At 32.0% G+C, this 24,981-nt stretch overlaps 2 protein-coding genes and 1 long non-coding RNA gene across 8 annotated transcripts; 2 read left to right on the top strand and 1 right to left on the bottom strand.

Annotated features, from left to right (window-relative positions):
- The first annotated feature begins 825 nt into the window (after positions 1-825).
- Positions 826-8,565, top strand: LOC111716778 (facilitated trehalose transporter Tret1-like). Its single transcript, XM_023492264.1, has 9 exons — positions 826-888; positions 1,006-1,127; positions 2,467-2,523; positions 2,610-2,653; positions 3,377-3,498; positions 4,194-4,229; positions 4,306-4,393; positions 7,948-8,023; positions 8,495-8,565. Exons 1-9 carry the CDS (start codon positions 836-838, stop codon positions 8,563-8,565), a joined length of 669 nt encoding a protein of 222 aa, XP_023348032.1. The 5' UTR covers positions 826-835.
- A 163-nt stretch (positions 8,566-8,728) lies between these two features.
- LOC111716779 (uncharacterized) lies at positions 8,729-16,587 on the top strand. Of its 2 annotated transcripts, none has more exons than XM_023492266.1 (7): positions 8,729-8,786; positions 9,770-9,868; positions 13,089-13,159; positions 13,374-13,410; positions 14,959-15,077; positions 15,196-15,287; positions 16,340-16,587. In XM_023492266.1, exons 1-7 carry the CDS (start codon positions 8,768-8,770, stop codon positions 16,470-16,472), a joined length of 570 nt encoding a protein of 189 aa, XP_023348034.1. In that variant the 5' UTR covers positions 8,729-8,767; the 3' UTR covers positions 16,473-16,587. The 2 variants fall into 2 exon arrangements, with proteins under 2 accessions (XP_023348034.1, XP_023348033.1); XM_023492265.1 differs by having other exon boundaries at positions 14,959-15,086.
- A 978-nt stretch (positions 16,588-17,565) lies between these two features.
- Positions 17,566-19,705, bottom strand: LOC111716780 (uncharacterized). Of its 5 annotated transcripts, none has more exons than XR_002768598.1 (4): positions 19,523-19,705; positions 18,903-18,963; positions 17,871-17,943; positions 17,566-17,776 (listed from the first exon to the last, which is right to left on the bottom strand). It is a non-coding gene; the product is annotated as an uncharacterized LOC111716780 (long non-coding RNA). The 5 variants fall into 5 exon arrangements; XR_002768600.1 differs by having other exon boundaries at positions 19,660-19,691; XR_002768596.1 differs by lacking the exon at positions 19,523-19,705 and adding an exon at positions 19,294-19,516.
- Positions 19,706-24,981: the final 5,276 nt, after the last annotated feature.

Raw genomic sequence — 24,981 nt, 5'->3', positions numbered from 1 at the left:
CCCCCCCCAGCATATCCTGGTTTTCAAGTACCCCAGCAGAGATAGGGTTAACTTACTAATGTAAAGTACAGTGTATTTAAAAAAATGTGTCTAGGCTTTTCAACCTACTAAACATCATTGTTTTGTGTTAAAACATGCTGCTATGATGTAAAATTTCCACAAATGGGATGAAACATTTGATTTGAAACAATTGATGAAACATTTGACTCTAAAATTAATTAACATCTTCAGAAATGGGACCGAGCACATTTTTTAATATTAGGAATAATTTTAAAGGTTAAATCGGCAGTTTAGAATATGTTTTGACAACAACCCAACAATTTATGGACATTGCACCTACTAGTAACACTTTTTAATAGTGGGTGAAAAGAAATAACATCTTTAGAAAGGGGATCGAGCACAATTTTTAATGTTAGAAATAATTTTAAAGGTTAAAACAGCATTTTAGAGAAAAATATGTTATTGACAACCCCCCCCCCTTCACTTTATAGGAATTATAGCTTCTAGAACCATTTTTTTGTGATGTTTGATAGGCTAAACAGCCTCAACACACTTTTATCAGAGACACCCTGAAGTTAAGTGGCAATGGAAGCAGATTAGTAGACCTATAATGTAGAATGCTTCCATATTTAAGTTTTGATGAAAATAGTCTCATACTTTGTTTTTCTAGTTAAGGTTAGTGTTAGTTGGAATTATTTTAATTTGTAGTTTTAATTCTGTTTTTATGGCTTTGTAAAATTTGCTGCTTAAGTAAATATTTAAAAAAGCTTATGTCTTAAAGTTAGAAGTTAAGGCTAGAATAAACCACCTTTATTTTCACAGCTTAAACCTGCTGATGATATTGGCTGGTGCCCTTGTAAGCAGTCCTTTAAGTGAGTGGCTAGGCAGGTATAGATGTAATATTGACATTTGCTAGATCTTTTACAATAATTACTTTTTCTTAATCTCTTAGTGAAACAATATTGTATTAATATGATAATTCTACTTTGATTTTGAAATATTAAGAAAGCGATGTTTAATCCTGGTGAATCTTCTGCAGATTGGATCTTGTATACTTATGTGGATTGCATATACCTTCCCGATTCTTCTATCTGGTTGGTTACTCAATGGTTTCTCAGCAGGTTTAGGTATGAGTATTAGGAGTTTTTCCTAATACAGGTTAGAATTGGATATGAAGTTTTAAGAGGTTCATTTAAACATTTAAGGTTGTTGACGTTTAACCTGCTTTAGTGAAAGAATTTGAGAGGATTGTCACATAGCAAACTTTGAATTTTCGGAGTTTGCTTTTAATACATTTTACATTATCAAAACAATGATAGTTGGGGTAAAGAATTGTTCAAGACAATTGGCAGTATTTTTGTAGTGTAATGAAAACCTAAGTTAGTGAGCATTACATTTTGACAAAGAATATGCAAAGTAAAAAAACCAAGCTCAATTTAATGACCATCCCTAATTGCAGCCTTTTGAAAGTAGTAGGCACCATCTTAAGAGACCTATGGGTAGAGTTTCCAATGTAATAGATAATTCACTTAGATGAAGTTATGTGCAGTTACTGAAACTAATTTTTCTTTCTCTGGGGGGTAAAAACAGAGTCTACTGTTCCTCTTGGATCTATCACATTAATTACATCTTGGGGATTTTTGGGAGCACTCTTTGGGCTAAAGGGTTTTCAGGGCCCTCTCCTGTCAGAGAAGTACTAGTCAGTGACTTCACCCCAGGCTGGCTGGTATTCAGGGACCTCTCCTCCTGTGTGAGTGTTCTATGGAACCTTTCTCTAGACTGGATGGTTCTCAGGGACAGACTGGGGGGATCTTAGGGACCTCTCCACAGGCTGGGGTTTTCTTGGGGACCACTCCCTAGACTGGGGGGATCTTTGGGACTTCTCAACAAGCTTGTTGGTTCTTGGGGACCTCTCTTTTGACTGGTGGTTTCTCTGGAACCTATCCTCAGAACTTGACAGGGACTTCGGGTTCTCTTGGAATCTAACCATGGACTGTGGTTTCTTCTCGTAGTTTAAAATATCAAACGCTAGCCTTAATTTTATCGATGATTTTATAATTAAAAAAATAAAGCTTTATTCATAACCTATTTGATGACATTAAAATAAGGTCAATAATTCAAATAGCAAAAAGTTATGGTAATTTGAAAAGCGCAAACTCTTTGCAGTTGTCCAAACTTCATGATATCACTGCTCTACACAGGGAGGTAAACAGAGTCTAAAAATTACTGATTCTGTAATGTCTCACATAGGTTTCTTAATATTTGAAGTTTGAAAAAAATGAAGATGGTGCCTACTGGGGGATGGCTAATTTCATATGTACTGACACTATAAGATAATCTGTCACAGTATATTCATCTAACACAGGAAAATGATAATAATGTTTAACAAATCTAAAAGCAAGTCAATGATTTATTCTATTTCATCAGTAAGCACTTAAAATTGTATATTTCAAAAAATTATTATAGGAATAATGCCATCATACACATTAGTAAGCGAAATATCAACAATCAAACTAAGAGGAGGTAACCAAGTTTTATCCCATTTGAAGGGTTAAAGAATACTCTATCAGGAATTAACTATGGTAGATAACTTGAATGTTTTTTTTCAGTTTTTGCCAACTTAAACATTCTCTACTCCAATTATGGATGGTTGGTAAGAGCAATATGACCGTTGTGTCCATGTTATAACTTATTTTTAAATTTAACAGTGGAGAAAACAAAATAGGACAAAAAGTCTATATTTCACAGTATAAGGATGGAACTTACAATATAGATATTATGTAGTAGAATTTTTCTTAACATTAAAAGCAGGCACACATACTGATAGGTAATGTAGATATCTTGAGTACTTTGAACTTTTAGAAGATACCTGACATAGCTGAGAAAATCAACAAATTTCAAAATTGTTTTTTCTAAACATTTACATGTCTTACACTCACTCACTCATGATCAAATGTTGTTAGTAAACTGTTGCAAAATACAGTTAGAACCTTCACAAGTTCATATATTTTTCTAATTTATTTTAATAAGACCAAATTCCTTAAAAGATCTAGTAAATTGCACTGATGAAAGCCTAATTGAAAAATTTATAAATTAAGAAGAAGTTATTCCATGACACTAATGGGAACATTTAATAATTACGAGTTTAAAGGAATTGAGTTTTTGCTTCAAAATCAAATTTGTTAATCCATTTATCTTTTCAATCTGATAGATACCTTTGTTACTTCAAACTGTGATCCAACAGTATTTTTAGTTCAAAACTGGGAAGTACAGCATAAGATTGGAATTAGAAAATAAGAGTTTGGGACAAAAAACTTAATTCCTTTGTTATATTTGTATTTTAATGAATTCTACAATTTATACTACTAATGTTTAGCTTTTATTTGCTGTTAACATGACAATACCACCAGAATATCTCTTATTGCTTGGGATAACACTGTCGGTGCTTTTTCTACTCCTTTCTCCTTTTATTGTTTACTCTCCACACTGGCTTGTCAGGTTTTAAACATTAAAATATTAAATGTATATAATAAACCTCTTGGCTCATATACAAGGTGTATCTAAAAAAAGTGTGTATAGCCATTAAGGCTTAGTTAACATTGTTGTCTTCACCCACTAAACTTTATTTATTCTAATACAATGTGTGCCTGTAGTATTGTACCAATGACGATAAAATTGAAAGTTTTATTGTCTTTTAGTTTAAAAAATCCTCAAATCTATCATTGAAACTGTGCAATTTAATCTATTCTGTCATATAAAATGCGAAAAATATAATTATAATTCAACTTTTTAAAGAAAATCTTTGAAATGGAGACCAAGCACATTTTTGAATATTAAGTCTGCTTTTAAAGATTAATGCATTTTAGAAAAAAATGTTTCATTGACAATCCCTCCCCCCCATTTGTGGACATTGTACATGCTAGAAGCACTTTTTAGCTCATTTGAACTATATTTAGAAGGCTAAAAAGCCTAAAAACACTTTTTTCAGAAATGCCCTGTACATTTTTCTATATGTTTATATATTTATATATTTGTTTGTTTATATATTTACATATTCATATATTTATATATTTATACATATATATATATATATTTATAAACACATATGTTAGCTAAAGCTGGCCAAAACAAAGCCAGAAATGTAATACAAAGGTTTTGACATTTGTATAACTGAAACAACAGATATCTTTCAGAAATGGCAAAATAAAAAAAGCAAGAGAAATGCTGAGGTATGTTTAATCTATTGTACTTTGAGAAAAGTTGTTTAAAGAATGATTAAGATATTCTTATTTTACAATTTTGAAGGATATTAAGAGGTCCTGAATATGCTGGCATTGAAGAAGAGATAAACGAGATATTAGCTGCCACTAAAAAATACTTCAGAAATAAAAATGTAAGAACCAAAATCAAGTCCTTTCAAATAGATCTATATATTCCCTGATGCAGAATGCAGGTAAGTATGTGAATTTAATTTAGGAAACATAATGTTATCATAAAAAGATGGTATGAAATAAAAGAAATCTAAAGCCTGAAAACTGATGTGAGTAAATCTACAGAGTATTGGAAAAATGAAGAAATAAAATGATTCTAGTAAACCATGGAATCTCCGCCTTTCATACCCCTGATACTACCTATCCAATTCTTTATCGATCTAGGAGACAGAAAGAGAGGGAGTTAAAGCGTAACTACAACCAAATTTCTTTTCTCAACCAAATCTTAGTTAAAGGGGAAATAGACCATAAAGTACAACTACTAGGATCAGCTAAAACTAAGCAGAGGTGCCTCTTGATATCTCAAAGGAAATTCTACTTGGAAATAAATCGACAAAACCAGAATTTCAAATATGCGTTCCCATGCAAATATTATTTTGAAATAGCAAATCTTGTGGAACTTTCGTTGGTCACTGGTTAATCAATTATAAAAGATTTAAGTCTTATAAATGACAGATGCTCGCCATAAAGAGGAGCAAGTTAAATTGCAGGGAAAAACTCTGGGGTAGAGATGGAGCTAGAAATCAAACTTGACCAGGGATTAAAGAGACAGGAGACAAATCTAAATCTCAACCGTAACCAACTCTAAGGCAACCTTGCTAACTCTTTTACATTCAACCGTTCACAATAAAACTAACTCAACCGCCACGCTAAAGGAAACCGTTCCAAACTGTTTTTTTTTAACGATAATTTATCTTACTAGGAAACCTGGAGTTAAGGTAAGGATGGATTTGACCAGGAGATAGGATAAGAACACTAGGGTTAGATCATCACTACAAAGTTTCAATCAAAGGAATACTATTCCAAGCAGGACAGTTTAAGTTTATCTCCGATTTAGTTTAAACAATTTAAGATTTCAATCTTATCTATATATAGTTTTAGTGGCTAGTTTTCTATCTTCCTAACTTTCTAACTTCTCTAACTTACTTATTGGTTATCCTAATAACTAAGGTTTCAAATCTATGATGTTTCTATGTGTTGACGATTTTAACTTGAGAGAATAGAATGTTAGTTTCCAAACTAAATATGTTAGATCAAAAGATTGTTGGAATCAAAAAAGATATTCTAAGAAAAAAAACTACGATTTTCTTTTAGTGATTTATTTTCTCAAACTAGAAGTTCAAAGTCAGAAACAATTGGACTTGAACTAAATTTCAGAAAAGATGCACTTATTTAAAATTATGTCAAGGTTTAAACAACGATTCCTTTTACGTCAATCTAACACTTTTAGCTGAAATAGAGAATTTGGACAGATGGACTTATTAAAAGTATTTAATAAAACAAGACTCACCAATGGCTGCGTGGTTGGGTTCACTATTTTGTTTAATCACTATTTTCACTTTATTCACTACAAGGTAATAAAACCTTGCTCGTGAAATCGAGGGTTAATGACTAATTTCTTAAAACTTGCCAAGAAAAATTCAACTAGAACAAAGTTGCAAATAATCTTTTCCGATAACTAGTTTGCTTGGAAAAGATGAGATTGAAACAAGAATAAACTACTGTATTACGAATATATAAACAAACCCGGAACAGAAAATTGAGTTAACGGTAATATAACTTAAATGTCATTAAAACCTGATTTGTACACAATCTGGCTTAGCTCAACCTTGGGTCACTGATTTATCATACTGTTCAGTGCCTTTACCGTCGTAAGACCTTTTATACCGGGAAATGAACCGCCCTTTGACCAACGGACATTACCGCCATCATTATCCAATCAAATTCTCTTATTTCAGCGATGGTACAGATGGTTTCTGTATCCAATCAAAACACCTTCTGCTCCTTGAGCAAATACGAATGACCCATATTGACCCTTGACATAATACAAACAATAATATGACTAAATCCTCATATTTTTGTTTGCTGAGACTAAGAACCTATGAAGGGGTAGATTTACTCTACAAGAGAGAAATCCTTACAAGGTTACAATATTTAAAATTAAAATTAGAAGGAAAATTTCTTCGCTAAAAAGTCCTAAGTGTTCCCTGTTGCTGATCCTGATTGACACCTGCTCTGTTATTTTTCACATCACTGATTCATACAATCATCAACTATGTGTCTATCTATACATGTTTCCACTTTTATACTTTTCATATTTTGTTCTTTTCTCGGATATTTATCACTTCTCCTTACTCGATTCTTATATTTTTGTGTCCTGGTCACTTTGTGAGAGTAGTTTGCACACAGGGTCTTCCTTCCACATTATTCTGAAGAAAGAAACTCTTCTCCTCCCATACGGTGAATAATAGATGAGGTTCTGGCTTGGTATTTCAGCTGAAAACAGTTTTCAAAGATCTAAAAATAAAAAAAACATATATCTAGTTTTCTCGCTATTTCTTTTTAGATCTTACAGTTCTTCTATGGTTCTAAACTAGCTAGAACATGCCGTGGTCACACTGCATCACCCCTCCGATGGGTTGGCATTTTCTATTGAGAAATATTTCTCCACATTGGCAACTTATCTTATGCCCCACTTTCTGTACGACCTAGAGCTATATACAAAAGAGCTAATATGTTGTCCTGTTTATATGCTGGACTACTTGCATCAATGGAACTATCCCTATTCCAAGAAATTGATATTTTTTAACTTTTTCATTTGGGAAAAAATACATTTTCCATTGTTTCTTGGGTTTCCAGAACTCAAGAACTCCTGTACAGTAGAAGTTTCCAATTTTTTACCAAAAACATTTGCAATTAAAGCTTGACTTTGGTTGGAAGGAGTGTGACCAAGTGTACCAGAGTTTATATAATGGGCTCTTTTTACAATCATCTTTATCATGATTTGCTCCGAACTTGTAGCAGCTCTTCAGCTTACACTTTCTGATGTAGTGTGGACCACCACATTTTCAACAGTTTACTTCTATCACATTCAATGTGTCATTCTGATGTGTTGGTTCATGTTGTAAATACTGTATCACAGTGTCTCTAAAGGCTATGAAGAGGAAGGGTACCTGTCTGACATAACTTCCTACTGCGGTGACCAGGATCTTATTTGCCAGTCCTTCCACTACAGTGGTGATTATCAGCAAACCTTCATTCATACTGTAGCAAGTCATTCATACTGTAGTGAGATGTTGGATCAGAAGTATCCTTGCATAACTTCCTGATTCTCTCCAGGTACATTGGGATGCTTTACCAGAGTTCTGTCTCACTCCTAGATATATCTGTTTAGTTGTTTCATAAGTAATTATTGTATTCAGAGAAATAAAAAGTTGTGTTACCCTACACAAATGTTGTATATACATTGTGTGCAGGTAACGTTTTTTCATGTAAAATAAAATATATTTAATAATCTGTTAAAGTTATATTCAATTATCTTGCTTAAATCAGGCAACATTCTGTATCATGACCTCACAATAATTATGGAAGTTAATGTAGGGTACCATTACAATAATGATGTGTAAGCTTCCTGGTACATTACAATTAAAAGTAAGTAATGTCAAGGTGTTTGCAGGGTTGTATGGATCGTTGGACTACTCCCCAGACTTTGATACCTCTCGGAATTGTTGTCACCATGTTTGGATCAATTGGTGAGAGCTTTACCATTCACTCTTACCTTAAACCCATTATTTATTCTGTTAAAATAATGTAGATCAATTGGTGTACACCAAAAGCTTGGAATAGAATTTGATAGTTAAAGAAAGGGGTTCAATACTTTCAAGCGCAACAAAATCTTTGTAAACCTTCTGATAACTTTCTGATTTACAGTGCAAAGGCTTATATTGCATTCATTGAAGTCAAATGACAATAAGTTTTTAGAATTCATTATGTTTACAGTCATTTCATTTCATTTCAATCAACATTTGCTTCTAACAGTTTAAATGTGTACATTTTAAATACCTCAAGCTCAATACAGCTCAATTTGGCTATTTCCCTAATTTGGAGAAAAAAGGAGGAAATTAAACATAAAGTTCAACTTGTGATTAATATATACTTTGAAAAAAAAAATCAGCAGTAGCAGTTGAACGAGCAGTTAATTTAAGAACATTAAATCTATTTAGGGCTATGTGGCCGAGGAGCCCCTCTTAACTTTTATGGACCGAGGAAAATTAGTCTTATGATTCAAATATAAAATTAGTTTTTAGTTGAAGAATGCTTTTAACTTTTACATTTAAATCTCTTCTAAATTAAATAAGAATTCCACTCTTGCAAAGATAAAGATATTTTTTTTTTACATTTATAAATACTCATTTTCAATTAAATGTTTCTGAATTAAGCTGATGGGTTTAAGCATGTTTGCTGAATTTGGATTCTCAATTCCGTACAAAACAATCATGCTCTTTATTCCAGTTGGTAAGTATTTTCTATGGAAGATTTACTGCTAAAGGCTGCCTGGATGGAAGGGTGCAGACTAAGGGTGATTGATTTGTGACATTTTTAGAAATCAGTCAACCGTCCACAGGAGGTTGCAGCGTTTTTACTTTTAAAAAAAAATTCAAAATTGTTGATAGGGTTGGGAATTGACAATTTAATATTGCAGAAATTGCCGTAAGGCCTAAAAACAATATTTTAAAAAATTAAATATGATACATCATTTTCTTGGAAATTTCATGCTGTATTCAGATTCAAAACTCATTTTTAAATATATGAAAATTTAAAGAAGTTATGGTCAAATAAAAGTACTAAACTCAGACCTCCAGCGGGCAAAGGGCTCAATTCCAAAATTGATCACCCCTAGTGCAGACTGCAGTTTTCTCTTTCTTTACATTTGTGAAAATTTTGATTCAAGAATTAGAAATTTTTAATACATGTAAGTAAGTAAGTAAGTAATTATTTATTTATGAAATATAACAAAAACATACAAAATTAGGTATTCAGGAGAAAATATTTTAAAACCTCCAAAAAATAGAAGTGGAAAGATTTCCCCCCAGTTCTTAAAAAAAAAAAGAAAAAATTGAAATCAAAGAAAAAGGAAAACAAAAGGAAAAGGAAAGTTACATATTTATTGTTTTATATAAATTGGTGGTGGATTGTTAGTATTTTACAACAATGAACTAACAACTTTTAAAACTAAAAATGATAGATTTATTGGTAATATAAAAAAAAATTTGATATGGGCTTTATGGGTTGTGATAAAGATACAGGTTATATGGTTATATGGTTACATAGTTATTTGATTATATCATTATGGTTAAACTCTTTACCTGTAAAATGTTCTGAATTAGAAGTTATGTACAAGAAGTTAAATTCTTTATGGCATATTATCCAGATATATCTATACTGTTCCCTTTATACAAAACGATAGATTAATAAAGCTATAATAATTATATCATTAGGTGCAGCAGCTGGTTTTACTGCTAGTCTGTTTATTTCCAAAAACTTGAAGAAGAAGAATCAGTTTATTATGGCTTCTTGTATCATGATAGTTTCAGCAGGTTAACCTTACATTCAAACATTTATAATAACATATAATAACATGATGAGTGGTATTTCAGGTACTCCCAAATAGAGATAGGCATGTTTGGCTTTTTATCATTTTGTTTGTTCATCGTTCATGAAAGGTTCATTTTGTTGAATTACTTTCAATCATTTAAAAAATAATTGATTTCGTTTGTTAACTACATTATGGTTCATTTTTCTTTAATTCCTGCGTTTTGTCATTAAATGATTGTTCAGTAAAATCGTCAGTTTTGTTCGTTCTCAAAATGTTCTTTCTTTCAAAATAACGAAGCCCATCTCTACTCCCAAGTTCTAAACACTTGCTTCTGTTCTACATGGTCTCAATTAATCATCCTTTACTTGGCTTAAACTATTCTCAGCATTGAAACTAAGAGTACAAACATAAGTCTATATTGGTCTAAATGATTTAAAAACTGGAAATAAAATTTTTGAAGCTTCCTTGAGATTGAAGAGATTAATTAAAAATACTTAATATTTTATGCAGCTTTAACCTATTCCTGCTCAAAATGTATTGGTCAGAGGTTGTTGAAATTTTCTGACTTATCCTAAATAACCCTAGCCCTCCTTTAAGGTCCAAAATCGGGCTTTTATACTATCTGCCTCAGTCCTCTGCAGGCACACTGCCTGAATGTACCAAACTAAATTTTTGATTTACCCACTTTCAGTTGTCAGATTTTGATAATTTTTTGCTTTTTGGAAAGCCTATGACACAAGAATATGAATTGCACAAGTTTTGCACAGAATTTTTGCAAATGATTAATTACACATCATCAGGTTATTTAAAATTTTGCAGCATTTTTGTATATTTGAAATTGCATGGTCAAGGGCTTTTAAAAAATGTATATTTTATCGTTTTTTGAACATTTTTTTTGCAAACATTTTTACTATATAAATTGATTTGCTAATTTGCTATTTTTTGCAGATTCTAAAAGTAGAGCATACACACATTCCAATGATGTATCATGTGTCATATTTGGACATCAAACAATGTATTTAGAGGGAGTGGGATTCAAATTGACCCCCCCCCCCCAGCATATCTTGGTTTTCAAGTACCCCAGCAGGGATAGGGTTAACATACAAAATTTGATTACGAACAATACAATTTTACATTTTAAGTAATAAATAGTCAGTTAAATCTCTATATGAGTTCTTTTTTATTCATTCTCTTTATGGCTTTATTTAGACCTGTTTAGACCTTTGAAAATTAAAATTTGTCAATAAATCACCAAATTACAACTTTTTTTCCTCAATATTTCATAAAATCAGCCATTTTTTAAATTTGATTAGGTCAGAGAGGCTTTAAAAAATGTTTTTAAAGCTCTTTTTGGTTTCATTCAGACCTATTTATACCCAATATCTCAGTTGCATTCCTACAGCCTAGGGTAGTAGAGCTCTGATAGAAAGCTCTCTGCACTATTTGCAGTGGACACTAAGAAAGGTGTTTGCACCCCGTGCTCAATTAGCCAGCCTCATTCTCAACTACAGTACCCACAGCAGGGGTACTATGTCAAGGAATAGGAATAACAAAGATCTAATTTGTCTAATTCTAATCTGGTTTTTAATCCACTCCACTTAGCGATTGGAGCCTTTTCTGGAATAGCCCTGTCCCTGCTCCCTGAGCAACCAGATGAAAGGGGACAACTCTGCATTGTGCATGCAGCTGTTCACACTAAATACAATACTTACTAAGGAATTCTGATGGACTGGGAAACAGTATAACATGAGGATAAATGGAGTGATTTTATTGAAACATTCCTAATACCCCACTCCTTAAAACCCTTATCTACGTCTTCAGTTTCCTCTACCTACCATCAAACCTTCTCACAAGCAGCGAAATGAGACTACAGAACAATTCTCTGTTTGACCCTACAACAAAATTACCTCTGCTCCGAGCGGGTCACTTGATTATCCTTTGTTGAATTGCAACCTTCCTTGTACAGGAAAGTAAAACTGTGCAGTTCATATGGCAGGGAAGCTATTGCTTCCTCGCTGCAAATATAATTTAACTTGAAGTGCAGGAGTGGTGACCTTACACATGCAAGTAGACAGAATGTTCAGAGCTGAGGCTGAAATTACAATTAACCCTATTCCCGCTGGGGGGGGGGTCAATTTTGCCCCCCCCCTGTAGTTTTTTTTACATAACTCAAAAAGTATTGGTCTGAGGCTGTTGAAATTTTCTGACTTTTCTTACATACCCAAAGCCCTCCCTTTAGGCCTAAAACCGGGCTTTAATACTAACTGCCTGAGTCCTCAGGCAAACTGCCTGAATGACTGCTTTTGCCTGTAGCAAACTAAATCTTTGTTTTGACCCACTTTCACTTGTAAGATTTTGATAAAATTTAGCTTTTTGGAAAGCCTATGACATAAGGAAACGGATTGCACAAGTTTTGCGAAAAAAAATTGCAAATTTTTTGCAAAAAACCTGTCAAAGGAAATTTGCACATTTTTAGTTTTTCTTGATTAAAAATCAGGTTATTTAAAATTTTGCAAAAATTTTTGCATATTTGAAATGGCATGGTCAAGGGCTTTTCAAAAATGTATAATTTGTCATTTTTTGGACAAATTTTTTTTTGCAAACATTTTTACTATAAAACTGGATTTTGCGATAAAAAATTCAATTTTCGCAAATTTGCAATTTTTTTTGCAGATTCTAAAAGTAGAGCACAAGAGCTTTCTAATGATGTATCATTTGTCATATTTGGACATAAAACATGGGATTTAGAGGGGGGGGGTCAAATTGACCCCCCCCCAGCGTATCCTGGTTTTCAAGTACCCCAGCGGGGATAGGGTTAAGCAAAACATTCAAGAACGAAGAGGGGGCATCTATACAATGAAAGGTTATAGTGCACTGACTTATAATTGCACAAAGACAGTGACTTGTAAGCATTCTTTCAAAAGCAGTGCCATAAATGGAGGGGAAAATGGAGGAAAGAAAACAAGAAACTGCAGATGTGCAGATTGAGACAGGAGACAAAAGATGAACATTTGAAATTATTAACCATGCCTCATACCATTTTATTTTACAAAAATTATAAAAATAAATTATAAAAACATTGTTGAAAAAGATCTAATACTTCTATCCTTAACTCAATATCAAATTCTTCAGAGCTGTCTGCATTGAAATTCTGCAACGTTAGAAGCTTGCTTAATTTCTAAAAGTTTGGAAAAATAGTTTAAGTCTGGCTTTTATTCTAGGCTTGATATCATTATCCTACTATTTAAAGAATGTATCTGAAGAAATAACACAGTACAAACTGTTTGCTCAGGTATTAAATTGCGTTTCACTTTAATGATGTTTCACAATAATACACCTAATACCAGGCTTTCCATGTGATGTCACATTCATCTCAACTATATTCTAACTAGAAGCAATCTCTAGCTCATTTAGCATCTAGACTAGATTTTATTACACAGACTAAGAAACCTCTGTAATAAAAAAACAGCCTCTTCATTCTATTCTAATGATTCTATTTACTTCAGATCCTTTTTTCTGTTGGTATGTTTGGAATGACTTCAGGTAAGGGTGCATTGTTTTACTTAGGAAAAAAGTAATTTTTACAGAATGATTCCCCCATTTGGCTGGAAACCCTAGGTGCTTGGTACAGTAGTGTTATCTATACCATACTTATGATACAAAATGTGGTGCTGGGTACATTAGTGATAGCTATACCATACTTATGATACAGGATGTGGTGCTGGGTACAGTAGTGTTATCCATACCCTATTTATGATACAGGATACGGTGCTGGTTATGGCATTGTTATCTATGCCCTATTTTAGATACAGGATATTGTGTTGGGTAAGACAGTGTGGTATATACCATTTTATGATACAGAATATGGTGCTGGGTATGGTAGTGTTATCTATAATGCCCTATTTATGATACATGATATGGTGCTGATTATGGCTAGGGTTTCAATGAAACAGTGGATTCACTTACACAACAGTTTCGTGTTTTTGCATGGACGAAATTTCTCATCAATTTTGTTTCAATATGAAACAACACAAAATTACTCATGAATAAAGAATTTAAGCCATAATTTTAAAATAATTTTGTGCAGGATTCTTGACATCTTTGTATTAATCTATAATCTTTAAATATGTATATACATCAATCTTGTTTGGTGGCTGCTGATTAATTCATTCGTTTCCTGAAATTGTTTCACGGAATTGAAAGAAATAACAAAATAAATCAAAATAATGAAATAGCAGTAAACAACAAAATTCACAAAAACCAAGATTTTCTTCAGAATTTTTGCAAAATAGCTTTTGTACATCAATGCAAAATTAAATTGAAATTTCATGCAATTTTTACTCACAGCATAAAAAATCTTTGCGAAATTAGTGCAAGATTTTCTTGTTCAATTGGAAACCCTAGTTATGGCTGTTTTCTTCATATGACCTTTTTATATTACAGGATATGGTGGTGGTTATGGCAGTGTTATCTATACCCTATTTATGATACAGGATATGGTGGGGGTTATGGCAGTGTTATCTATACCCTATTTATGATACAGGATATGGTGCTGGTTATGGCAGTGTTATCTTTACCCTATTTATGATACAGGATATGGTGCTGGTTATGGTAGTGTTATCTATGCCTATTTATGGTACAGGCTATGGTGCTGGTTATGGTAGTGTTATCTATACCCTATTTATGGTACAGGATATGGTGCTGGTTATGGTAGTGTTATCTATGCCCTATTTATGATACAGGATATGGTGCTGGTTATGGTAGTGTTATCTATACCCTATTTATGATACAGGATATAGTGCTGGTTATGGTAGTGTTATCTATACCCTATTTATGATACAGGATATGGTGCTGGTTATGGCAGTGTTATCTATACCCTATTTATGATACAGGATATAGTGCTAGTTATGGCAGTGTTATCTATACCCTATTTATGATACAGGATATGGTGCTGGTTATGGCAGTGTTATCTATACCCTATTTATGATACAGGAATGGTGCTGGTTATGGTAATGTTATCTATATCCTATTTAAGATACAGGATATGGTGCTGGTTATGGCAGTGTTATCGATACCCTATTTATGATACAGGATATGGTGCTGGTTATGGCAGTGTTATCTATACCCTACCAGGAGAGTTACTAGCTCCTGAGGATAAGAGTATGGGAGGAGCAGCGGCTGAATCATCTCGCATGATTGTTGAAGCAATGGTATCAAAGGTTTAAACTTGTAATTATTAATAGTGATATGTAAAAATATTTTCAATTTTAATCAAAAATTATTAGTAATGAATGTTAATTGTACATTACAATATTAAAAAAACGTTAGGCTTATCCCTACATTCTTGATGTTTTTGGGTTCTCAGTTGTGTTCTTAGGCCATGCAGTTGCAATCTTCCTATCTGCTATTTTTGTGTTCAAGTAAGTATTAAAATCTGATAATTAAAAATTTGTATCTTAGTATACAAATATAGGTTTTCCAATAAAATGTAAAAATTAGCTGTTTTGTTGCATTCCAATCCTAAAAAAAGCTAAATTTTTCTATTTTAAACAGATCTTTATATAATATATTACTACCTAATAAGAAGTCAGAACTATTGTGTTAAATATTGGTATAAACATTGATCTACAATCTCAATATCAGACAGATGTATGGATCAATTAAAGTCTATGTTCATGGCCCTCAGAAATTCCTTTAATAAAAATATTAAGTATTGATAATAATATACAGGTTTCAAGATTAACAATAACAACATAAAAGTTTGTCTCAGTGAATTCCTTAATCTTAAAATTTAAATAATGAAAAAATTGAAATTTTTGTGCTTTAATCTTTAAACTACATATATATATACATATATACAGTGATAGTGTGTTGAAGGGTATGATGTATAACTCCATTTGTGGTTTTCGGTAGGACTGGGCAAAGTTCCGTTAATTAAAAGTAGGTTTTTGATAATAAATGGAAAAGTCCATCAACTAACCACAAGAACCGCAAAGTTTTAAATTGTTCACAAAACAAATTAGCCATAGCCGTAAAAAAAAAAAAATAACTGTTCTAAAACGGAAACAGAAACAATTTTTTTAAAGCATGATTTTTTTTTGCCTAAAATTGCATAAAGCATGTAAAAAAATATGTTCTTACTTGTTTTGACGATTTTTATTGTTAATTTTTTTAAATTCTTTTAATTACTGTTGAAAATTTTCCATTAAATTGAGATTGTTAACTAACGATAACTTAAAAAAAAACAGAAAATACAAATGCCGAAACAAAGTTATGTTTTTCACCCTCTAAAACTAACAACTACCTGAGATTTTATTTTAAAAACGGTTGGAACAAACCGTTCAGGAAACAGCTTGAAAAAGTTGGAACATGCCCAGTCCTAGTTTTAGGGTTGCCATAATAAATAAATAAAATAATTTATCTAACACTATCTAACTTAATCAAATGAATTAAATATTTTGAATATGACCAGGGTTCTACCAGAAACAGATGACAAAAGCATAACAGAAATTCAAGCACTAATAAACAAGACAGACAAAGAAGCAGAAGTTGGACTATTAAAGCCTTATCCATATTTTGAAAAAGATGATGATGGTCAGTTCTGAACACGACTGAAATGCAATGAATCAATAACTTTTACAATTAACTATCCAAACTTTAAAAAGGTGATTTTGTATTAAATCTATGCATATATTGTTCTTTCTCTGTATCAAATAAACATAATATATCTCATGTGACCCTAGAGAAGATTTATGTCCAAATAAAATCGAAGAACTTTTAAAAGCTGAAACTGTTACTGAAGGGGGTCAAAAAGCCATGAAAACCTAGATTATTTAATTTAACTTAGAACTGCGTTAGAAGCGTTTCCCTAGCTTATTATAAAGATGAGCTTGAGTTCACTACAGGAATATTTCCAGATACCAAGATGTTGAATCACCTGACCAATTTGTGTAAATTAACATCGGCTTAAAGAATTTAGGGGTGTCACAAATTTATGGTTTAAAAAATATGTACAACACTGTTAGAAAAACCCGCTTACAATCAACAGTATTCAGTTCACGCACCAAGCCATGAAGATCCGTTGTAATATATCAACGATAATTCTGCTTGATATCAATTTACGGCCTGTACGCTAAATTCTAATTACATTCACTTGAATTCTACTTACTTCAATCATCAGAAATCGAAGCAAGCATAATCCTGCTTACGTTAATTACAGTGATCCGGCTTTGAATATTGAGATCAAGTGTTCAAGATTAACATAAACAATAACATTAACAATAAAATACAAGTCGAGTGTTAAATTAAAACAAATAATTTTCCTTCTTCTTCCTTCTGGTGGATTCATCTTATCCTGTTAAAAAATATTTTAATCCAAGTTATAAAAAATTAAAGTCTACAAAATTCTTGAGACTTATGGGCAAAGTTTCGTTATGAGGAATGATATAAAATTAAAGGAAAATTTCATCATCATACTGTTAATTTTGAAATCGCTAATTAAGGAAATAAATGGAAAAAATGACGGAGGCATTTAAAATTATGGATTTTTTTTTTTAATTTTCATTGGCTTAATTGCGTGGAAAACATAACTCTTGAACAAAACAATAGTCACCAGTAGAGGCAGCTAACAAATATTTGGAATATGTTATACCATTAACATCGATAAAAATTAACGAGCGGCATGCCAGTGAACTATTGTATAGTTAAAAACTTGATGAGCCTGTCTGGTCTGCTGATTACCCAACTATTAACGAATTGATTAAAAAAAAAGTGTGAACCTGCCCAGCCCTGTTTCAGACAGTTGATTTTTTAAATTGACTTGGATAAAAATAGTTCCTGCCTTAAGCCGAACGTGTTTTTTGTCCAAAGGTTTTAATTCTTTCATAAGTTTCTTAATTTCTCTCATTTCCTGAAAATTTAAAACCAAATAATCATTGTTTAATTCATTTAATATGAAAAAAGACATTGAGTTTAATTATTGGGATCTAATTTCTTTCCTTTACCTTTAAATGTATTTTTTAACTTTCACCATGAACTTCTTGATTTTCTTCTCGAGAAGTTTGGTTCCATGGGATCCTAGAATTTGTTTTTATTAACTTTATTAACAAGCAGGGCTATATATTTATATAAAAACTAATTTTCCCTTCTTTAGAAAAGGGGGAAAAACTTGCTGCACAAATTTTATATTTTTTTCCACATATGCATTGAAGTTCATTTTTTGACATTGAACAGTACCATCCCGTCCAATTCACAAAAGTACCATCCTGTCCAATTCACAACAGTACCATCCCGTCCTATTTACAAAAGTACCATCCTGTCCAATTCACAACAGTACCATCCCGTCCTATTCACAACAGTACCATCCCGTCCTATTCACAACAGTACCATCCTGTCCAATTCACAACAGTACCATCCTGTCCTATTCACAACAGTACCATCCCGTCCTATTAACAACAGTACCATCCCGTCCTATTCACAACAGTACCATCCCATCCTATTCACAATAGTACCATCCCGTCCTATTCACAATAGTACCATCCTGTTCAATTCAAAACACTACCATCCCATCGTCCAATTCACAACAGGACCATCCCTTTAAGTAGTTAAAGTTTAGTGCATACAATGAACTGAAGTTCATAATTAGATAATAGATTTTACAGAAAAAATATTAAATATTAAAAATTTTATGAATGAACAAAATATAAACACTACAGTTGTTGGGAAAAAAAAGTACAGAAATGATAAGGGTATTTATTTCCACCCCCTCCTGGCGCGTATTGGGAAGCATTGGGGATAAATGCGAGAAAAACTTGGATCTTCAGTGGTTGTTTCATCCTCCTATTTAATTTTTTTTAAGTTCAATAAAATTCAAATTAAATCATCGGGTTTCCTAATTTAGCTGGATGGTACAACATCATTAGGCCAAGCTTCTCACTAGAAAGGAATTTAAAAGGGAAAGAGGAAGATTTATTGTTAGTAAAAATTAAAATTATGAACGCCGACCGACATTATCTAAAACTACAATATTTTCATACCCGTCTATTCGTCCATCTTGAAGAAAAATCTTTGCAGCAAAATGCCCAGCGATTGTCCACCCTATAAAAAATTAAATCATAAAAAAAATTCACTTAAGACGTCGTCCGCACAACAACCTGAGAAGGATATTTTTCAAAACATTAAGAATAGATTATATGTCTACTCATTATTCAATATATCCCTTAATGTTAATCCATTGATAACTTCTTCAAAAATTCAAGTTTCAAGTCTGTCATTAGTTTTTTACCTGTTCTATTGCTTTAACATTAATTTAATAGGTTACTAGTATAGCAAATATATTATAATAAGGAGGCAGCTCGGAGAGTTAGTGTCTAAAATAGTACCTCATAATGTGGAGACAGCTCCGAAAGTTAGTGTCTAAAATAATACCTCATAATGTGAAGGCAGCTCGGAGAGTTAGGGTCTAAAATAATACCTCATGATGTGGAGGCAGCTCGGGGAGTTAGTGTCTAAGATAATACCTCATGATGTGGAGGCAGCACGGAGAGTTAGTGTCTTAAATAATACCTCATAATGTGAAGGCAGCTCGGGGAGTAAGTGTCTAAAATAATACCTTATAATGTGAAGGCAGCTCAGGGAGTAGTGTCTAAAATAATACCTCATAATGTGAAGGCAGCTCAGGGAGTAGTGTCTAAAATAATACCTCATAATATGAAGGCAGCTCGGAGAGTTAGTGTCTAAAATAATACCTCATGATGTGGAGGCAGCTCGGGGAGTTAGTGTCTAAGATAATACCTCATGATGTGGAGGCAGCTCGGAGAGTTAGTGTCGAAAATAATACCTCATTTCTTAATGTTAATGGTTGACAATAGTATACCAACATGGTTTGAAGTATGTACCAACATTGTTTATAATGAAACATAAATTTTCAGAAATTTGTTTAAAAAATATTGTTCATATTTGTTCCATTAAACATCAATATTCTATGGCAATGTGAGCTCAGGCCCATGACAATATATTTCAAATCTGGGATTTCAATTTTAATAGTGTGAGGCCCCATTTGGCATTAAAGGGACAGGGACTCCCTTTACGTAAATAGTTCACTGTAAACATCTCAAATAGAATCTCTGTATAGCAATGTTTTGAGGGAAGAGTATTCTATTTTTTATTTACCTTGTGTTTGTTTTAAACTTGTTTGTTTTCGACTTGTTTGTTTTCGACTTGTTTGTTTTCAACTTGTTTGTTTACAACTTGTATGTTTACAACTTGTATGTTTACAACTTGTTTGTTTACAACTTGTTTGTTTACAACTTGTTTGTTCTCAACTTGTTTGTTAATCTTTTTTTCAACAGTTTGTTTACAATCTGTTTATTTATAAACCCGGTGTAATGATACAGAAAGTATTCTACATATTTGCATCCTTTCACAATTTAGGCTTTTATAAATAACAATTTTTTATCTAGATTCATTCCTTTATAAAAAGCTGTTTGTTTTGGTATGCAAAAATTTTCCCGCCCCTTTTAAAAATAATAATAAATAATAAAAATAATTTGTTATTTTTTACAAAGGAATGTCATTTACTCTCACTGTTTAATCTTACTCTCAATTACTATGTAAGCTTTATTAAATATAGAATATTTAATATAGAAAAAAATTAAAGAAATTTCCTGTATGGTTTTTCATAAAAATAATTTGTTATTTTTTACAAACGAATGTCATTTACTCTCAGACAAATTAGAATGAGAGTTAATGATACATTCGAAATAATTTATATCTTATAAATTATATCTTTTTTTAATTTCTTTTTTCCTGTATGGTTTTTCTTTTTTATTTATCAAGTTTATCATTTATTCTTTACTATATATTTTTTGTCACATTAGTTAATTACTTTTACCAATTTATTATCTTTTTGAAAATTAATATTCTTTTTATTCCATTGCTGCGAAACTATTAAGCAATTAATATATATCTAACCCTTCATGGTATTATTTCTTTATGCTAATAGTGTATTATCTATGTATCACTAGTTGACCTTACTTAGCTTTTTGCATTGTCAATTTGCACAACTAGACCAATTTAAGAAAAGTGAAACTGCCAATTTATCTGATAAGGTTCATAACATTTGTACTTTTATTTGTTCGGATTAATTTCTTAAATATTTTTTTCTTTATTTTATTTTCTTCCGAAAATATTGTCACATTAGGAATCGTCTGCTAGCGATAAATTCCTTTGTACAACGTTGCCAGCTGTAGAAATTCAATAAATATCGGAAAGATTTTACATGTTCTTTGATGTTGTTTGATAGAACAAACAAAAAAAGTTAGCTTAACCATAATTCAAGCCAAACTTAAACTTTAACCTAATGAGTTAATTATTGTTGATCTTTCAAACTTCAGGTTTATTCTTTTCAGCCCCCTGAGATTGAAGTTAAAAAAACATTATGTAGGTTTAAGTTCTAAGTCTTGAACTTTGTACTTAACTTCGTAGTTTTAACAGTTTCTAGAATTTAGCGCATGCCCTTTTTCTCTTGATTTATGGAAGGAACTGGATTATGTAATTCCATTAATGTATTTTTCAATACGTACATAACAATTAGGCCTATACTGTAATTTGTATTGGTGAGTAACCTTTTTGTAATTTTCCAGGAGGGCATAGCTCTTTTGTGGGGTTGCCCCCCCCCCATGAACTGCATACTGCATACACATTACACCCCTACAGTTTATATCTTATTATATCAAGTCTGAGAAACCAGCAATTAGATAATTAGCTAATTAATTAATTATTCTAATAGTTGAGAGATAACTATTACAGTGGGCTTAGTTTTAATTATACAGTTCAGGGTTTAGAAAACAGCTCTTAAACAGACTCAAGTCCTAATTTCAAGTGATCCTTCATCTAATAAAGAAGCACGTTCTACTCACACCGGTTTTTATGATCAAATAATCAGTTTACAAATGTGGCATCTCTATAAACGTGATTTGCGGATTTCAGCTTCAGACATTACGGATTTAAGCTTCAGAAACAATAGAGGAAATTGTCAGAATTGTTACATTATTTATTGATAAATTATACAAATTATTTGAATCAGACATACCACGAATAGAGGGGTCACTTAAAATTATGTCTACAGTCCCTTTAATTAACACATTTGTACTGTACGCTTTACGCTGTACAATGTATGCGTACGTCGTACACGTTTCCATAATTTTAAAAATATATCTAAAAGTAAACACTGTAGAGTATAAGGGGTGTCCCACATCATATTAGATCGTCAATCGGTCTAAATTACGATTTTCAGGACTGATCAGAAAATTTAAATTTTGAAAAATTTAATGAGGTTAGTATTGCGGAAAATACTAGTTTTTTCGAGTATTATGGTTGTAATTTGGCGTTAAAGCTTGAAGATAATCTAATATGATATGGGACGCTCTGTATGCACGCATATGCTTCATGACAAGAAACAAAAAATGTTTTGCCGGTTTATAGTCTGTAGTCCCATTTAACAGTACAAAACTGCAATTGTTAAACCGTTCAGGGTTCATTTAAAATTATCATGATTGTCCATTTAAGATCAGTCCTTTCCCCCCAAGGCTCTTTCCCGTTACATAATTTAATAAGATTGTTTCAAGATAAAATACGACTGGTGTTTATTTGGTTGACATTTTAACATATTATGTCTTAAATAGAATTCAAGCAAAAACAAGATTTCAATTGTTAGAAGTTTAATTTCTGAGGAAGCAGATGTTGACACGGGAATATAGTAAAAACACAATTCCATATTTAAATAGAAAATTAAAAGTCAAAGTACAAGAACGGGTTAGAAAAAAAATCAAAATAACGAGAAACTTAAAAAAAAATATTAACTTAACGATTTTTATTTAGAATAAGATTATGTTTTTAAATATTTACAACTACTTTACAAGGAGGTTAAGGGAATTTTACTTTACCAAGACCAATTTTGTTCACAAAATATATAGAGCTCAGCTAGGGATGTTTTGTAGACAAAATTGGTCGAGGGAACCCGTGGTTAAGTAAAATTCCCTTAACTTCTCTGTAAAGTAGTTTTGCACAATTTTATCGTCTTTTGTAAAAAAATGCGCGATTTTTTACTAAGAACTTCGCAGAAAGGGTGGTTATTTTACATAATTGTCCCAAGGGACATTAAGTAACCTAACCTCCCTCTGTTGGGGGAATCATAGATCGGTAATGTTGGCCAAAAGGCGGTAAAACATAAAGCAAAATGAATTTATTTCTAAAATAAAAAGTTTATTTGAAATTTTTATAAGAGCAAATATGTATAAAAAAGGCATAAAGTTGTGGTTAAAGTTGTTCAAGTGTTAAAATGGTTTATTTCCTTAAAGCAAGTCGAGTTCTTGCTTAAACATTTGACATTCAAAACAAATACTAAAACTGCAATTTACCAATAGCTTGCATCCAAGTTCAATTTATATTTGTACCTCCANATCCATTTCTTATTTCTCATAGCAAAGTATTTATATGTCGATGCACTTACATAAAAGCAGTTGTTGAGTTGTAAAAAATGTAAAATCGGGAAAAATAAAGAGATACTGGATATTGTTTATAAAGCAGGCCAAGTACGTTCAAATATAAGATTACAAAAATGCACATGAACTAACAATTGTCTTTTCAGCCTATCTGGGTGAAGTGAATATCCTTACACCTTATATTTATTTCGGAAATATTTAATAAGATATGATTTATAACAGAAAGCTGATTTTCTAAAAAAAATTTGAAAGGAAATTAGAAAACAAATAGCAAAGTTAATACATAATATATGATTAATAATATGTGTTGTCGGCCAATGTCGATGGTGTCATATTTAAAGTTTATTGTCAAAATGGTGTCTGAAACTCATAGAAACAAAATTGCGTCAATCTTCTTACCTTTCTCGTGCGGTGCTCTATCATCAGGAGGAATAGGGCAGCCTTGTCCACAGTTACCCCATCTTCCTTTCCCTCCAACATGGTGTCCGTCATCATCTACTTCAGTAGAACACCAGGCCTGAAATTCAGCCACGTGTTAAATGCGCAATATTATATCAAATTCGTCCATTGAAGAAAGTGTACACAGCAAACTCATCATTTAGGATTACAAAGCTAACATCTAGATAATTAAAATATCCATTGTTCCTTTACGGGAATTTTATCTAAAATAAATGTATTTCTAATTTACATATTCAATTACGTTTATAGGTTTGCTGGAGGGAAATAAATAACAAGATTATCTACAGAATAGAGAATATACAAATTGTTTAATTTCTTAAAACATTTTTGAGCGGACACAAAACCTTTTCTCATTTTTCTGAGTGAAATGTAGAATTCCGACCTCAATTTGTATTCAGTCACTGGGTTGCAAAAAATGTTGGCGAAAACTTCAAAATAAATTAATTTTGGAAGCCATCTTGAAAAAGGAAAGCTATAGAGCCTATAGAACGAAAACTGTCATGGCGTCAGTGTTTCAAAACTAACATTAACTGCAATGTTGAAACATAAATTAGGTGGATTTTCTGCTTCAAGTTTAAAGCCTGGGTTAGCAACCCAACCGTGTATCAGATTATCTATGAATTAATCTAAATTTCGGACTCCAAACATGGTATGTTTACAATAGAAACACAATTGCTACACTGTTAGAAAAACCCGCTTACAATCAACAGTATTCAGTTCACGCACCAAGCCATGAAGATCCGTTGTAATATATCAACGATAATTCTGCTTGATATAAATTAACGGCCTGAACGCTAAATTCAAATTACATTCACTTGAATTCTACTTACTTCAATCATCAGAAATCGAAGCAAGCCTAATCCTGCTTACGTTAATTACAGTGATCCGGCGTTCAGACGCGTACCGCCACTCAATTCAATCAGAATACTACTTGGATTCTGCATTAACCAGAATTCTGCTTACTTCAATTAAAATTCGACTCTCTTCAAGTAAATTCTAACAGAGATCAATAATGTATGCATTTAAACCATCTTAAATAATACTGACATTGCTTTCTCTCAGTTCTCATTTAAACCTTCCGGTTTCTGCTTAACCTAACCAGGTTTCAAATTGTTTCAACCTATTTGTTACCTGCATCAATTAGTATTTTAGC

The sequence above is a fragment of the Eurytemora carolleeae genome, unplaced genomic scaffold (assembly GCF_000591075.1).
Source record: "Eurytemora carolleeae unplaced genomic scaffold, Eaff_2.0 scaffold2203, whole genome shotgun sequence".
NCBI classification, from domain to species: Eukaryota; Metazoa; Arthropoda; class Copepoda; order Calanoida; family Temoridae; genus Eurytemora; species Eurytemora carolleeae.
The sequence above is the reverse complement of the archived record's forward strand: the minus strand, read 5'-3'. Positions and strand labels throughout refer to the sequence as shown.